Source organism: Bufo gargarizans, chromosome 3 (genome assembly GCF_014858855.1).
Source record: "Bufo gargarizans isolate SCDJY-AF-19 chromosome 3, ASM1485885v1, whole genome shotgun sequence".
In the NCBI taxonomy this organism is placed as follows: Eukaryota; Metazoa; Chordata; class Amphibia; order Anura; family Bufonidae; genus Bufo; species Bufo gargarizans.
The window spans coordinates 22,290,940-22,306,798 of record NC_058082.1 but is presented as its reverse complement, the minus strand read 5'-3'; the positions used below and the strand labels follow the sequence as shown (position 1 = coordinate 22,306,798).

At 42.6% G+C, this 15,859-nt stretch overlaps 1 protein-coding gene across 1 annotated transcript in view; it reads left to right on the top strand.

The window, feature by feature from the left end:
- The window catches only part of CNTN5 (contactin 5), a 579,181-nt gene that overhangs the window by 243,913 nt on the left and 319,409 nt on the right, over positions 1 to 15,859 (top strand). The window contains exon 12 of the mRNA XM_044285392.1: positions 542 to 692. Within this exon, the coding sequence (XP_044141327.1) occupies positions 542 to 692 (151 nt within the window). The remainder of the gene's footprint in view (positions 1 to 541; positions 693 to 15,859) is intronic.

Genomic DNA, 15,859 nt, shown 5'->3' with positions numbered 1-15,859 from the left:
TATATCATCAGTAAGGTCTAATACGTTTTGAATTAAAAAAAAATAGTCCCTAGATCCAAAAGGATCTCCTATTGGGATTTTACTTCTAGACCTTCGGGGCCCACTATGGCTTCAGAGACGATCCTCTGGAACTCTGGTGAGCCAGTCCGTCCCTGTATGAAACCAGTATGTTACCATTTAGAAAACAAATCCATGTGCGCACTTAATATTATTTCAATATGATGACATAAAGCATCATTATCAATGCAGCCCGATAAGGGTCAATAGTACAAAGTGCTCCGGTGTTTGGAACATCCTCCCTAGGAAGTCTATGTACAGAGATAATTTTGCTTTACAAATAACCTCTGCCTTTGAATGCTGATCTCGCTACAAAACGCCTAAAGATTGCTTTGTGTTCGGCTTTGAAGGAGCCTAAAAGGAGAGAGGTGTCTTTGCATAAACATTGTAAATAGGCGCAATAAGCCCATGCACACTAACAGTGGGGAATTTCATTGTGATTCAGACCTGTGATTGTTATTTTCATATGCATTCCCTTTTACAGCATCCGCTCCCTCGTTCGAGCTTAACCAGCGGCAAAAAACAATAATCATCACCAAGGGCAAGGAAGTCGTTATGGAATGTAAACCGCAAGCCTCTCCAAAACCAACCATCTCCTGGATGAAAGGTGACAGAGCTGTAAGGCAGAACAAGAGGTTAGAAACTGTCAAGTTTACTTCTATAATTAATAGGGTATGAGCAGCCGGGAACGAGCTGTTTCTACCTACCTGACTATTGCTCTTAGGTATTCCTTCGTGGTTGAAGGTAATTTACATAATGCACTCTTCAAAATTGGACATTTTTCAATGTTGTGATTTTCTGCAGTTATTTCTACATAAAGTGTTGGATAACTTTGTGATTACCATATTCAAAAAAAAGGTTGTCAGTACTAAAAAATAACTTTTAATAAAAAAAATCTCAGAAAGCAAAGTTTATAAATGCTCCCCTTTGGGTAGATGACAACTTTTTCGACATACAAATGTGTACTTTCTTACTTGTGTTCCTTGCTAAACATATGCCAAGATGACCAGCTTAAAAAAAAAGGCTTTGCGATACTGTGTCACAAGATGTCTATACTATATAAGCCTATGTGTGGCCAAACGGTGGGTCTGTCTGTCAAGGGAATCAAAAAATATATATACTGATTTATATAGCACTGACATGTTCCTCAACCCTTTACAGACATTATTATTGCTTGCTGTCCCCACTGGAGCTCACAATGCAAGTTTCCTATCAGTATGCCATTGGATTGTGATACGAAACCCACACAAACTCCATGCAGATGTTGGTTTGATTCCTTGGTCAGATTTAAACCCAGGGCCCCAGTGTGGCAAGGAACCAGAGCTAACACCTCAGCTATCGTCATAATACATGTATGGCATACTATTGTATCAAATTTAAATCCTTAAAGAGGCTGTCCCACAAATAATATTCTACAGTTTTCAAACCAGCGCCTGGATCTGAATACTTTTGTAATTGCATCTAATTAATCATTTTGTATAGTCTTTGAGTCATTCAATGGAATCTACCTATATGGCGCCACCTGTTGTTTAACTTTTTCTAATTTCTGTGACCACCTCACTGAGGTGGACAGACATGCTTAGTTCCATCCTTCAACTGCCACCAGCTGCAGAAGACAGGACATGCCCCCTGAGAAAGCAAACACCCCCTGAGCTGCCAGCTTGAAATGAAGCTAGTATAGCAATTAGAGCAAGACCTCACCCTACACAGGGTACGACAGTTGTACATAGTTGTATTACCTGATGTTATGGCCTTTGCTACCAGTTAAGGTATGTGGCTGGAAAGGGTTAACAAGGAACAGGGCTAGCCACCCTGCACCTCCCCTCTTGGTAGGAGTGGTCTGGTCCTGCTTCCTGCCACGAGGGGGAGTTCCTGTTGAGCTACAGTGTAGAGAGGAAGCACACTGCAGAGCTCCAGCTCCTGAAAAAGGTACTCCAAAGAGATCAGCTATATCAACTACTGAAGTGAAGACAGACAGTGGATAGCCACATCCAGCACCAGTGGAAGAAGGGGAAGTGGCTGCTACAGGGCCCGAACTCAACAGGGGCCCACCCAGGAGGAGGACTGAAAGACTTGATTGTTAGGCCCCCCTCAACAGATACAATATATACGTGTAGGAAATTGACAAAGAGGCTGCCGGGCCTGGTCTGAGAGAGTGATCTTGACTAGCCACAGGAGTGGGGGTTACACGGGAGGAAAGGGGTGCTGAGAGGAGGGGGGTTCTGTTAACAAAAATTACTGTGGGGCCCAGTCACTTCTAGTTAAGCCACTGAATGAATGGGTCTCCATTATTACCATATACTTCAATAAGTGCAAGTAAAGGAATTATCCAGGATAGGAAAAACATTGATTTCTTCCAGAAACAGCGCCTCACCAGTCCTTGGGTTGTGTCTGGTATTGCACCTCATCACAATTTAAGTGAATGAGTGTGAGCTGCAGTACCGCACACAATCTGGTCAGGTGTAGCCGAAATCAGCTTTATTTTTTCCTACTCCTGGACAAGTAGAGAAGTAGATGTTAAGACACAATTCTGTTTTCCGAGTCGAGATTTTAATGAAGGAGACTTTGGTTGACATTATGGGTGACATTGATGTTTACTTATGAAGCAATGTGTCAGCCTGAATAACTCGGAGACTTTCAAGATTGCCATCCAGATTATCTCGGTAATGGCTCAAGACGTTTTATGCCCTGGCACCTATATACAGTATTTCATACCGCTACATAAATCCCACAGCTGCATGTATTTTTAATATTCAGACATATAATTCAATGGCTCAGATGTCAGGTCTGACGTTCATAGAGATTTTAAAGCTGAGAGAGACATTGTACAGCGCAGACGCCCGCTGATGGATGATTATTTTGTCCTTTCAGATTTGCAGGTTTTAACCACTTTGCTGGTTTGGCATTATTGGAATGAAAAAAATGGACGTATAAAACAGATTAGAAAAGTTTTAACTTTGTCAGGGGAGAGGTATGTGTCATCAAAAATCAGGTTTTATTAACCTTGTGCATTCAGGGTTGGTGCAGTGCCATAAGATCAGACAATCTAGATCAGAGGTGGTCAACCTGACTTTTGTCAGAATTTTAAATTCTGGTTGTTGAGAGCAATTAACTACTAGGGTCAAGGGTCTAGACACATACATGTGTGTTATGGCCCATGCTTACTACTGCATCACTCTCCTGAGTAGGCACTGTCGCCCTGTCTCTTTTCTGGTCCCTGCATCCTGCTCTACTGGAGTTCCAGACCTGGGCACTCTCTTCTGCCACCTTCTGCCAGTCCGGCTGCCGGCATTTAATGTGCACACTGCAGCCTGTCTCCTCTGATGCAGACCAAGGCCTGCCCTCTCCTTCCAAGTCAGTCCCATAGGGCACTCACGCATTCTCTGCCTCTTAAAGGCCCACTAGTGCACATCCAAATTCTTATCCACCCTATAGCTGTCAGTCTCTGGGCATATAAGACACCTTCCCTACTGGGACGGTACCTCAGCTTTAGGTTCCTAGTCTCTAGTTAACCATTAAGGTGAAATATTCTGACTAACTACCTGTGTACCCAACTTCTGCCTGACTTCTGAACCAACTCTAATTCCCCACCCTGACTTTAGTCTGTTTCCCGCATTTCTGCATTGCCATTTGCCATGACCTCAGACCTGTTTCTCGGATATGCTTGAACTCTGCTTGCCCGGACTTTGGCCTGTCTACTGACTATGAATATTGCCCATCCCCTCAGTTCTCTGCACCGGTGTCTCTGACTCCCATGACATGGGGACTATCTCAAAAAGTAGCAGCCCAGTGGCTCTCCTGCTGTAAAGAGCAGACCAGGATAACAGAGTTAGCCCAAAGCCAAACCAGTTAGTTGGTACCTCACGTATGAGACATAGCCCTCAACACGCTAGCTAAATGCAGTTCACATCAGAACTACTATTAGAACCATGTACAGACAAATATAGCATACACATCTCCCGACAGAGTATTGTGAACTTGTTATTTTTCAAAGCCGATCATCATGTCGCGCCAAAAGGAAAGGTAGGAAAGAACAAATCTATAGTTACAGTACATAGTTGTTGAGTTTAAAATAAGAAACAGATCCCTATTATCCTCACATGTTGACCCAGAATAAAGCAAAAATAAAATTCATGGGACTGATGCCCATTACCCAATATTAGATGAAAAATTCCTTCCCGACTCCAAAGATGCCAATCAGAATAAATCCCAGGATCCATGTGCCATCTCCAGAAATATGTTACCCATGACTCTGCATCTCTGTGATGATAATGGACCAAATAGAAGACACTTGTTAGACGTGTGAGGGCCACCAGTTGGACATTGTCATTCTCTAAGCTTTTATTCTCTATGGAGGGTGATGACCTCCTAGGACTTAGTGTTGGTTGGCCTTATATTATTCACTTTTGCTCTGAAGATTGGATGACACAAATATATGATTGCCGCTGGTCTGAATGTTTGGACCTCCACTAATTACACGAATGGGGGGTACCAATATCTGTGTGAATGTGTCCACAGCTCCATTTACTTAAACTGGACTTCTGGCGATGGCAGAACTCTGTACTCAGCAGTCACATTGACAGTAAATGGAGCAGTGGTCACACACATGCCTACTACCGGTCCAGTCACATAGGGATCTCATTAACATGGCAGTTCCTGTGGTTGGATCCCAGTAATCAGAGATTTATTACCCATCCTTTGGTGATAAATGTTGGTCATGGGCCAACCCCTTAATACATCAAGGAGGTACTCCCTAGGAAATAGATGGGAGTTCCTTCCTGCTAGTTATGGACCCCCAAGATGAAACCCTTCGACATGTCTGTAGAACATCTGAAAATTGTTAGTAGACATAAGGCACCTCAAAAAAGTATAGATGCACTACATGAGGCCGGAATTGTAGCACCATGCCTTTATTACAGGCTGTTAGGATTTGTAATGGCCACACTTTAAATGATCTCTTTTCCTCCATAATCAATTATTAAATGCACTTAGAGTTTCCCTCTTTTCAGAGCCATTGAATGGTTTTGAAATGTGTCATTGCAGCTGCTATTTGAAAAGTCAGGTCACCAGCTAATTCATCAAACCTTCTAGAAAGTCACATAAGGTTTTGTGAAGTCTGAAGAAAGTCACAGAAAAGGGTATGCGGTCTAAGGGAAGCTAGACAATGTAAAGGGAAATTAATTTAGATAGTGACATTTGAAACGTTGCAGTTTAATTATGCAACGCGCCATCCCCCGGTATTTCTATAGTTTTATGAAGACTTTCTAGATCATATTTTATACTATTTGTTTGCTTGTGGTATAATAATATGTGTTCAGAAATCCGATATTGTTATAGATAGTAAGACTAAATATTATAGGATAACAATGGGTAGATAGATAGATAGATAGATATGAGAGAGAGAGAGAGAGATAGATAGATCGATAGATAGAAAGCAAAAATCTGGCAGCACTACATCCAACTTAAACAAAAAAGGCCGCACGCCCGGAGGGACTAGACTATTGCCCAATACACAAAGTAGCAAAAAGGCAGCACTACAAAATCAGTAATAAAAGCAGGACGACTATGGATGCTGCCATATGCAGGATTGAGGACAGGACTACAGCTGGACCACCATAAAACACTGTGGAAAGCTAAGTAGCTGTATAAGGACTCCTGATGATGTATATTGGATGTGACCACTATGAATATTTATATAAGTTTTTTCAGGAGTTTTATTAGACGCATATAGGAAGGTTTGACAATTTGCAAACTGGTCCCCTAATAATTTGGCGGATGCCAAAGAAACGCGTTGGGGTAATATATCATAATTGCACCTGGGACCATCGAGTCACTTTTTGGATACCATTTTCTTCCCTTTCTGTTTCCTTTTGCTCTTGACGAAGCTGGGCAGTCACTGTTGCCTTATTAAGAGACAGTAAGGGGAAGCTTAGAGAGGGAGTCCCATTGGAGTGAGTTTTTAGGTTTACAGAGAAGCAGCATCCCAGTACCCCTATGTCTCTACACTATCATCCCTCCTTGCCTTGCCTATTGGTTGTATTGTTTTGGAGGCAATTTGAGGTCGCATTGATTGCATGTTTGGTGTGTCTTTGTCTCATTTTATACATTTTTGGGCTTTATTTTTACTATAATATATTAATAAACGTTATGTTTTAATTGCGGTGATTGATGTGATAATAGTTTCTAATATTATTACCGCTTACATATTTGGCCTTGATCACTTGAACCTGGTTGTGTGTGATTTGAGCTCACAATCTAAGTTCACTTCTATTTTTAATTTTATTTTTTTTCTTCCTTTTTACTTAAAGGGAATGTGGCATCAGAAAATAACAAATTGTTTAAATCATGCTTTTATGTTTAACATATTTTTAAATAATTTTTTATTGTTATTTTTAATTTTCCATGTCACTATCTATATTTAAACAAAAACCATAAAATCCACCAGTTTTCGCACTGGCCACTAAGCATCATATTAGGTGCTACTTCTTGGTCTGTACAGATCGGTTTACTGCAGTTATCTGCTTATCTGTCATTCTAATCCTACCTGTAATGATATTACCTCTGTGTACAGATAAGACAGGATCCACCACTTACAATAGGTGATGCTTATCTATTCTTTCCTTGTACAATGACCTCTGCACAGATCACAGAGCATGCCTAGAAAACACTCCAATAGAAGTCACTGAGGTCCCCTCACGGACCATGGGGCTGCCGTAAAGCAAGCTTCTTAATGCTGTTAAGAACAGCTCAGGCAAGGTGGCCAACCCCATAATTATTTTCAGGAAATAGAATCCAAAAATCTGGTTTTAACTGGCAGATAAAATCTTTGGTGACAAATTTCCTCTAAGAACTAGAACTTCGTTGCTGCTTTTCTATATGGCTCATAGTGGTGCCCTGAAACAAGACAGCATGGGCTGCTACCTTCTTCAGTTTACTTTAGTGCATGCTACGATATGGAGGTCACCCAGACAGGAAGTCAGGTGGCTGCTAGGCAACCATAAGTTGCATCCCTTGCAGAATACATCAAAGGGGGATACAATTTGAGAAACAAAGCTACTGTATAGTGACGCAGTGGAACGTACTAGGTCCATCCTGTTACACACTACTGGTCCCAGCGTCCAGTCCGCTGTGTTTGTTTATTTACTGCATGTCCTTTATATTGAGGACATATTTATACTTGCTTTGAATAGGGTTGCCACCTTTCCCAACAAACAATACCAGCCATGTTAAGCCACACCCAAAAGGGAGTGTGGTTGTGGGGACAAGGGTGTTAAATCGCTATGATACTGTGGCTGTCACTACCAGAGCTTTGAGACGTTCTCACAGCTCTGTTTCTCCACCCCTGTGATGATGTCACTACTAGAGCTTGGAGGAGTTCCCTCTGCCCTGTTTCTCCGCCCCTGTGATGAGGTCTTTACTTTCTGTTTCCTTCCTCCCAGCTGTCCCTCCTGTGTTTGATTTCGCTGCCTTTAAATCACCCCTCCTCCTTTGTAGAGGTGCGGATTATACTTTTCATTTGAGCTGTATCTCTCGCTTGAGTATCTTCACCTGTGTGATATCTTTTCCCTGGATCTGTGTTCTGCGGAAGCAAGTACTTCGGATATTGTCTGCTGACTTTGGATCTGTTTTCGCTGCAGCTCCTTCAGTTAAGTGTTCAGACATTGTGTGTTTCTGTTTGTTTGCTGACTGGATCCGAGGCGACCCCGGTTCCGTCCATATACTGAGCAGTGCACCGGTGGCCGTGCCCCTTCCACTATTGTAGGGGTTTCAGTGGTCATCAGCCTTAGGTATGCGGGCATGTCTCGATCCACCATCTGGATCTGGACATGTGCTTAGCAGCTTAGGGAGAGCTTTTAGGGTCTGACAGGGGTCACCCTTTATCCTCCCTAGTTTGGGTCCGGTCAGTTGCTATTCACTGTGTAGGCTCTTGTTGCTCACTTACAGTCGTGACAGTGGCTCCCAATAATATTAATGCCCCAATTAGTGCCCCCAGAATTAATAATGCCCCCATTAGTGCCCCCAATAATAGTAATGCCTCCATTAGTGCCCCCCAGAATTAATACTGTCCACATTAGTGCCCCCCAGAATGAATGCCCCCATTACTGCCCCCCAATAAGAGTAATGGACCCAATAGTGCACCCCAGGAAGAATAATGCCCCTATTAGTGCCCCCCAGGAAGAAATAATACCCCCATTTGTGCCCCCCCAGGAAAAATAATGGCTGCACTAATGAGCGCTCCACAATGGAAGCGCTCATTAGTAGCAGTCCGCACATGAAAATGCAGCAATTAACATTGCCGGTAGAAAACAAATTACCAGCACCGGCAGGGCCACTAAATTACTGGCCTTGCCGGTGAGATACCAGCCGGGTGGCAGCCCTAGCTTTGACCAACACTTTGAGGGTCATTTATCAAACTGGTGTAAAGTAGAACTAATTTAGTTGCCCATAGCAACCAATCAGATTCCACCTTTCAAGGACCTGTAAAAAATGAAAGGTGAAATCTGATGGGTTGCTATGGGCAACTAAGCCAGTTCTAATTTACACCCGTTTGATATATGACCCCCACTTGTGCTTAGAGGCTGTGATACCAGGGTAGACGACGAGCTTCCGTGAATCCTGCACAATGCCGCTTTACACTCCAGAATTGGGTCACAATTTGTCTCCCGAACGAGCCGTAATCTATTCAGAGGAGACTTTTAAATAAGTTGTTTTTCATTTATTTAATATGTTCTGTAAATCAGGAGAAAATTGTCTCTGCCAGCATTGTTCTCCATCTCAACCTTTTGTCTAATGTTGATTTCACACTTTGGTAAATTCCGAACAACACATATCTCTAGACCCATCATGTACTAATTTTGTGCTGACAACCTTGTAATGGCAATTTAAACACTTATTAGATTTTACTTGTTATTACAAAAGGAGAAATATTTATACCGCTGAACCCTGCGCCCGTCATCTGTTCTTTTATCTGCAACATAATTGACCCTGGTTAAAGGGGAAGTGCAGGCTAAATCAGGAGTCCAGTCCAGCGGTCCAGTCAGGAGTTAAAATGTAACCTAATGTAATACTCCAGCACCTGATGAGGACGATTACAAACTGTATACCTGCCGTTTATTGTGCCAGGATCTCAGCGACATGTGATCTGTGACTACCTCAGTGCCTACAGAGAGTCTGGGTGGTCTGGGACACGCCCCACTGTATCGGGATAAGGGGAGCAGGTCACCTCCTAACGCCACCCTCCCTGACCTCCTAACTGTATGAGCCGGCCTCGATGGTAGGATGGCTAATACTCTGGAACCTGGGACCTTCTGACCCTAACGATCCCTGAAATAGGAGTCAGGAATAAGAGACGACCGGTTCATCCACGACACGGATAAAACGGAGTTTCACAAAGGCCTAGCAACTAGGAAGGAGCAGACAGCAAGCAAAAACACATAGCAGCAGGTAAGAGCCCAGCGCAAAATGAGAAACACTTACCTGCCACAATGACTGGGTGGAACAACTACTGCTTGCTGACTTGTGGTTCCCCCTACGAGGAACCCCTGGGACCCCCTCACCAGCGGTACAGACAAACAAGGGGATGTCTAGCAACCATGCTGGGCAATACACCAAACATACCAGACATAGAACACCAAACTAGACATAACAACAAATCCCCAAAACAAACCCACACCAAACTTAACAACAGGTAAGGAAGGTAACAAGGAGGAGAACATAGGGAGACATCGCTAAAGAACTTGATGTTCCACAAGGAGGCCCTCACGGACAGGTGACACATCCAGAGAGGAGCAAAGCTCCTTCTCCTACAAAGGCAGATATACAACTAAGCTCACAACTTCAGTATAAGAAGAGCCATGAGGCCACACCCAGCTCCACCTTGCACACACCTTTAACCCTAAACAAACCAAAATGGGAAGGAACACCAGCCCTAAAGGGGAAATATAAAATCATGCTAACAACAGATTGCCACCAGCAACAAGCATGCACGGCAAAAGTGTCACGTCCACTACCACCAGACCATGACAGCTGTGACAATACCTCTGGCAGAAGCTTCTCATTTATACATGGATGAACTATCCTCAGGATAGGTTATTAATAACCGAGCAGTGGGGGTCCAAATATCGGTACCCCTGTCGATGAGCTGTATGAAGGGCTGTGGTACTCCAGTGAGCACCATGACCTCTTCCCAGGCCAGTGACTTCCTGTTCATTTGTCACATGGCCTAGGTACATTTCAGTCACATTCAAATCAATGGGCCTGGGCTGCAATACTAAGCACGGCCACTGTATAATGTATGGCGCTGTGTTTGGAAAGCTGAGAAGAGACGGTAGCACTCACCAGTGAGCCACAACCGCTTCAAACAGCTGATCGGCGGGGGTGCCGGGTGTCGAGTCCCCACCGATCAGATACTGATGACCTATCCTGAGGATAGCTCATGAATAGTGTTGCGAGAATCGAAGTTCACAACGTGGACTTTGATCCAAATGTCAGGAAAAATTTGATCCGCAGAGAAGCCAAATTTCCTAGTGCTTCGTGGTAACGAATCGATTTTCCCTGAAATGCCGGTAAAAAAAATAAAAACCATACTTACCTCATCCATTTCAGGGCAAAGAGGCCACCACGGCCATCTTGCTTGAAGATCCTATGTGAAATCTTATGCGTGATGATGTCATCACAAGCCACATGAGATTTCGCTCTGGATCTTCAAGCATGATGGCCACGGCAGTCTCTTCCCGCTCATATGGATGAGGTAAGATTTATTTATTTATATATTATTTTTATTTAAAAAAAATTATGAGCAACCCCTAAAATGCTTTAATATTGATGTAAGACGTTCCGGTCATAGATGAACGCAGCATCTAAGGGGTTTAATGATGAGGGGAGTGGTGGGGCACAATCACCGTTCCCTGTCATTGCACCCGGTACTTACAAAATGAAGTAATTCGTCACAAAACAAATTTTTGGGGGTAAAATTCGGAGAAGCAGCTGAAATTAATTATTAAGAACTTCTCTCATCTTTAGTCATGAATATTAAACTCCTGCAAAACCACTTTAAGGCCTACTTCTCAAATTCAAAAATCATGTTCCTCCATTTATTGACCCCTTGGACATAGCATCAATTTTTATTTATTTTTTACTCCATTTCAGAATAAAATCTGGCAGTGCGGCGTCAGAACAATTTTACATAATGATAAAACCTGGAAATTCAGATTATAAAGGGAAGTAGATCTCAATCAGGAACTGTGATAATCGATCTGGAATCACGCTCTTGACCTTGAAGGCATTATGCTGATACCACTGTACGTTTTTTATTTTGCACATATATTCAGTTATTGCGCTGTGTATATCTGAGTAGTGACCATTTTAAAGTGTTGTGTTTTTATATATTTATTCATTGATTCATTTTTTTGTGTGCGTGTTAGAAGTGAATATTAATGGCCAGATCGGCAGGTAGCTCATTGTCACTAAATATATTTTCAGGATTATTTTGCCCTTGGGTTTCCTAAGCTGCGATGCATAAATCTCTTCCAAATGAGCGAGCCGAATTCTCGTGTTCTTTGATAATGGATGATGAAAATAATCTGAGGAAGGACTTGGGAGAAGTGGGGACAAATAATAGCGCAGTCTTTTTATGCCAATAACCAGTGATTACATAGGACTGATTTATAGGTCCATCCAAACAACTGAATCATCTGGTATTTTCCATATTTCTCTGCTGTGTTTTTGCAGTTTTGCACCTGTATCTTGTGTTAGATAAGTGACCCTTTCCCCAAATTAACATTTTCGAAAATTATGATGTATAGTAGTACAGTATAGAATGAAAATACTCAATTTAGGCTCCAAACTGGACCCCAAAATTAGTTCATACCCTATACTCAGTCATCCAAGTTAATAGGGCTGTCTCATTGTTTGAGCTAAAGCGGAGAGCTGCGGGCAGCCATCCATCAAAATGGCTACCATACAATGCTGTACTTCACTTTCATCAGCCACTGCAGGGGAAGAAGAGCTGCCAGCTGCATCATCCCACGGGAGCTGGAGCCATGGTTATCAGCTGATCCTCATGATAATTGTCCAATCAAAGGGATTTTCTGTGATTAAGGTACCATGCACACGAACATATCTTTTTTGGGGTCTGCAAATCGCCAGGCATATCCATTCTGCAATTTCCTGTTCTGCATATCCCATCTATGTTAAAAATGCCTATTCTTTTCTGGAAAACGGATAAGAATAGGACAAGTTATATATAAATATATTTTTTTTTATTTTTTGCGGGAAAGCAACATGGACATACAGATGCAGACAGCACACAGTGTGCTGTCCTCATTTTTTGTGGCCCCATTGAAATGAAAGGATCCTTATCTGATCCCAAAAAAATGCAGATCAGGTGCGGACCAAAAATACGATCATTCTGCATGGGGTCTTATTCACAACCCTGACTCAGAAACCCCAAATTTAATTCAGACCTATACTCAGTCCTTTTGGTAATTTACATAGTTCTTCCTCGAGCTCCTCTATGAAGGTACAGTGATTGTCTAGTCCTCTCGTGCCAATCTCTTAGAGCTGCTCAGGATCAGAGGGATGTAGGATGGGAGTGGTAGTAGTGTCACAGGTCCTCCACCCTCACTACCAGGGCTGACACAGTGATGAGGGGGTCTACAGGATAATAGAACTCTTTGTGGAATCTCCCGGCTGATGAAAGCTGGAATGTCCTTGATGGTGAGGTGCAGATTGACAGGCAGGAGACCAGAACAGAGTTGAACTTGGTTAACTGACAGTCTTAATTTTAGTAGTAGATTAATAAAACTTCCACACAAAATATAGGCAAAAATCTTAGCAGTTCCAAAAAGTTCTGGCTGAATCATGGGTTACCTAGAGTTCCCTCTGGTATATACTTCCTTACATACCATTCCAGTCGAGAGGTGCACACAAATCCAATTTCTTCTGCAATGTTTGCAATTCTTAACTACAAGGTACAGACTCCAAGAGCAGCAATGAAAAGACAGCCAGAAACCAAAAATACCATAACCAGGGCTGGGAGGTCTATCGGCTGTAAACGTGAGTTACCCTCAGAGACTAAAGACTTATTAATCTTCACCTACATTCTCAGGCGTTCCATGGATTTCTCTGTGTTTAAACGTGACTGACGTTGGCTGACAGGGTTGAAAGTTGCTCCTTCAGCTACCTTGTCTCAACAGAACTAATGAACATACAGGATAGATAGCCAAGCCCAAGGGTTTAAAGCCCACCTACAGTAACTTCTGGTAAACAGCATCCCAAAAGCAGGATTAACCCATGATTTAGCTTACAGCCTAGACAGATGATATTGGACAGTGTAAAGACATTAGAAATGAGTGCAAAACCTTAGGAATATATCACATAGCTTCTCATGAGCCATTGCACTAGACAGTACATCCTGGCGTACTGTTTAATGGCCATTTCTCTGGAAACGAGGCCCTGCTGGCAATCAGCTGATTAATTTAGGCCTGGCAACGAGAGATGAGCGAATTTTTCCAAAATTAGATTTGGCCGGTTCACCGAATTTTTTGAAAAAACTTGTTTCGATCCGAATTTATTTGCAGCGAATTACGTTAAAAAAGGGCTATTTTCAGGCTGCAGAGAGTCTTTATAGGGGGTGTAAAGCACTGTGCCTTGCAGTAACACGCATAGGGAGTCTGCTTTAGTAGTGAAATACTGTGAATCCGTATGACACGCAGATGACAGACGTCGCTTTTAGAATCACTGCACACTTCACTTATTTGGGCAGTTACGGGGCCAAAACTGACCAAATAACTCAAGTATCAACTCAGCCTTACAGGTCGATGTTAGCGCCAAGAAGAAGCACATTCCTTTTACACCCTTGTCAGCTGATTCCACATAGATGTCTACAGAACCTGTTCTATTAAACGCTTATACAAGTAGAGCCCCCCGACAGAGTGGAGAGGGTGTCAGCAGTAAGTTTGTGTCGATGTCACTGATTATTTTGTCCTTCCTCTGATCCATCAGAACTATAACCCACAAAAAATTGATCCTGTCTGTGGAGCATCCGCCTTCACCCGGTCAGCATTTGGTCAGAAATACAAACCGGATTCCAAAAAAGTTGGAACACTATACAAATCGTGAATAAAAACTGAATGCAATGAGGTGGAGGTGCCAACTTCTAATATTTTATTCAGAATAGAACATAAATCACGGAGCAAAAGTTTAAACTGAGAAAATGTACCATTTTAAGGGAAAAATATGTTGAATCAGAATTTCATGGTGTCAACAAATCCCCAAAAAGTTGGGACAAGGCCATTTTCACCACTGTGTGGCATCTCCCCTTCTTCTTACAACACTCAACAGACGTCTGGGGACCGAGGAGACCAGTTTCTCAAGTTTAGAAATAGGAATGCTCTCCCATTCTTGTCTAATACAGGTCTCTAACTGTTCAATCGTCTTGGGCCTTCTTTGTTGCACCTTTCTCTTTATGATGCGCCAAATGTTCTCTATAGGTGAAAGATCTGGACTGCAGACTGGCCATTTCAGTACCCGAATCCTTCTCCTACGCAGCCATGATGTTGTGATTGATGCAGAATGTGGTCTGGCATTATCTTGTTGAAAAATGCAGGGTCTTCCCTGAAAGAGATGACGTCTGGATGGGAGCATATGTTGTTCTAGAACCTGAATATATTTTTCTGCATTGATGGTGCCTTTCCAGACATGCAAGCTGCCCATGCCACACGCACTCATGCAACCCCATACTATCAGAGATGCAGGCTTCTGAACTGAGCGTTGATAACAACTTGGGTTGTCCTTGTCCTCTTTGGTCCGGATGACATGGCGTCCCAGATTTCCAAAAAGAACTTTGAATCGTGACTCGTCTGACCACAGAACAGTCTTCCATTTTGCCACACTCCATTTAAAATTATCCCTGGCCCAGTGAAAACGCCTGAGCTTGTGGATCTTGCTTAGAAATGGCTTCTTCTTTGCACTGTAGAGTTTCAGCTGGCAACAGCGGATGGCACGGTGGATTGTGTTCACTGACAATGGTTTCTGGAAGTATTCCTGAGCCCATTCTGTGATTTCCTTTACAGTAGCATTCCTGTTTGTGGTGCAGTGTCGTTTAAGGGCCCGGAGATCATGGGCATCCAGTATGGTTTTACGGCCTTGACCCTTACGCACAGAGATTGTTCCAGATTCTCTGAATCTTCGGATGATGTTATGCACAGTTGATGATGATAGATGCAAAGTCTTTGCAATTTTTCGCTGGGTAACACCTTTCTGATATTGCTCCACTATCTTTCTGCGCAACATTGTGGGAATTGGTGATCCTCTACCCATCTTGGCTTCTGAGAGACACTGCCACTCTGATAAGCACTTTTTATGCCCAATCATGTTGCCAATTGACCTAATTAGTGTTAATTGGTCTTCCAGCTCTTCGTTATGCTCAAATTTACTTTTTCCAGCCTCTTATTGCTACTTGTCCCAACTTTTTTGGGATTTGTTGACACCGTGAAAATTTGAATCAACGTATTGTTCCTTTAAAATGATACATTTACTCGGATTAAACGCTTGATCTGTCATCTACGTTCTATTACAAATAAAATATTGACATTTGCCATCTCCACATCATTGCATTCAGTTTTTATTCACAATTTGTTTAGTGTCCCAACTTTTTTGGAATCCGGTTTGTACATCAGTATTGCTAAAGCCCAAAAAAACATTAGTGGATGTAAAACAGAGATGACACGTGAATGGAATATTTGAATGTCTTCTGTGTTTTGTATCCACTCCTGCTTTTGGCTACCAAATCATAAGCCAA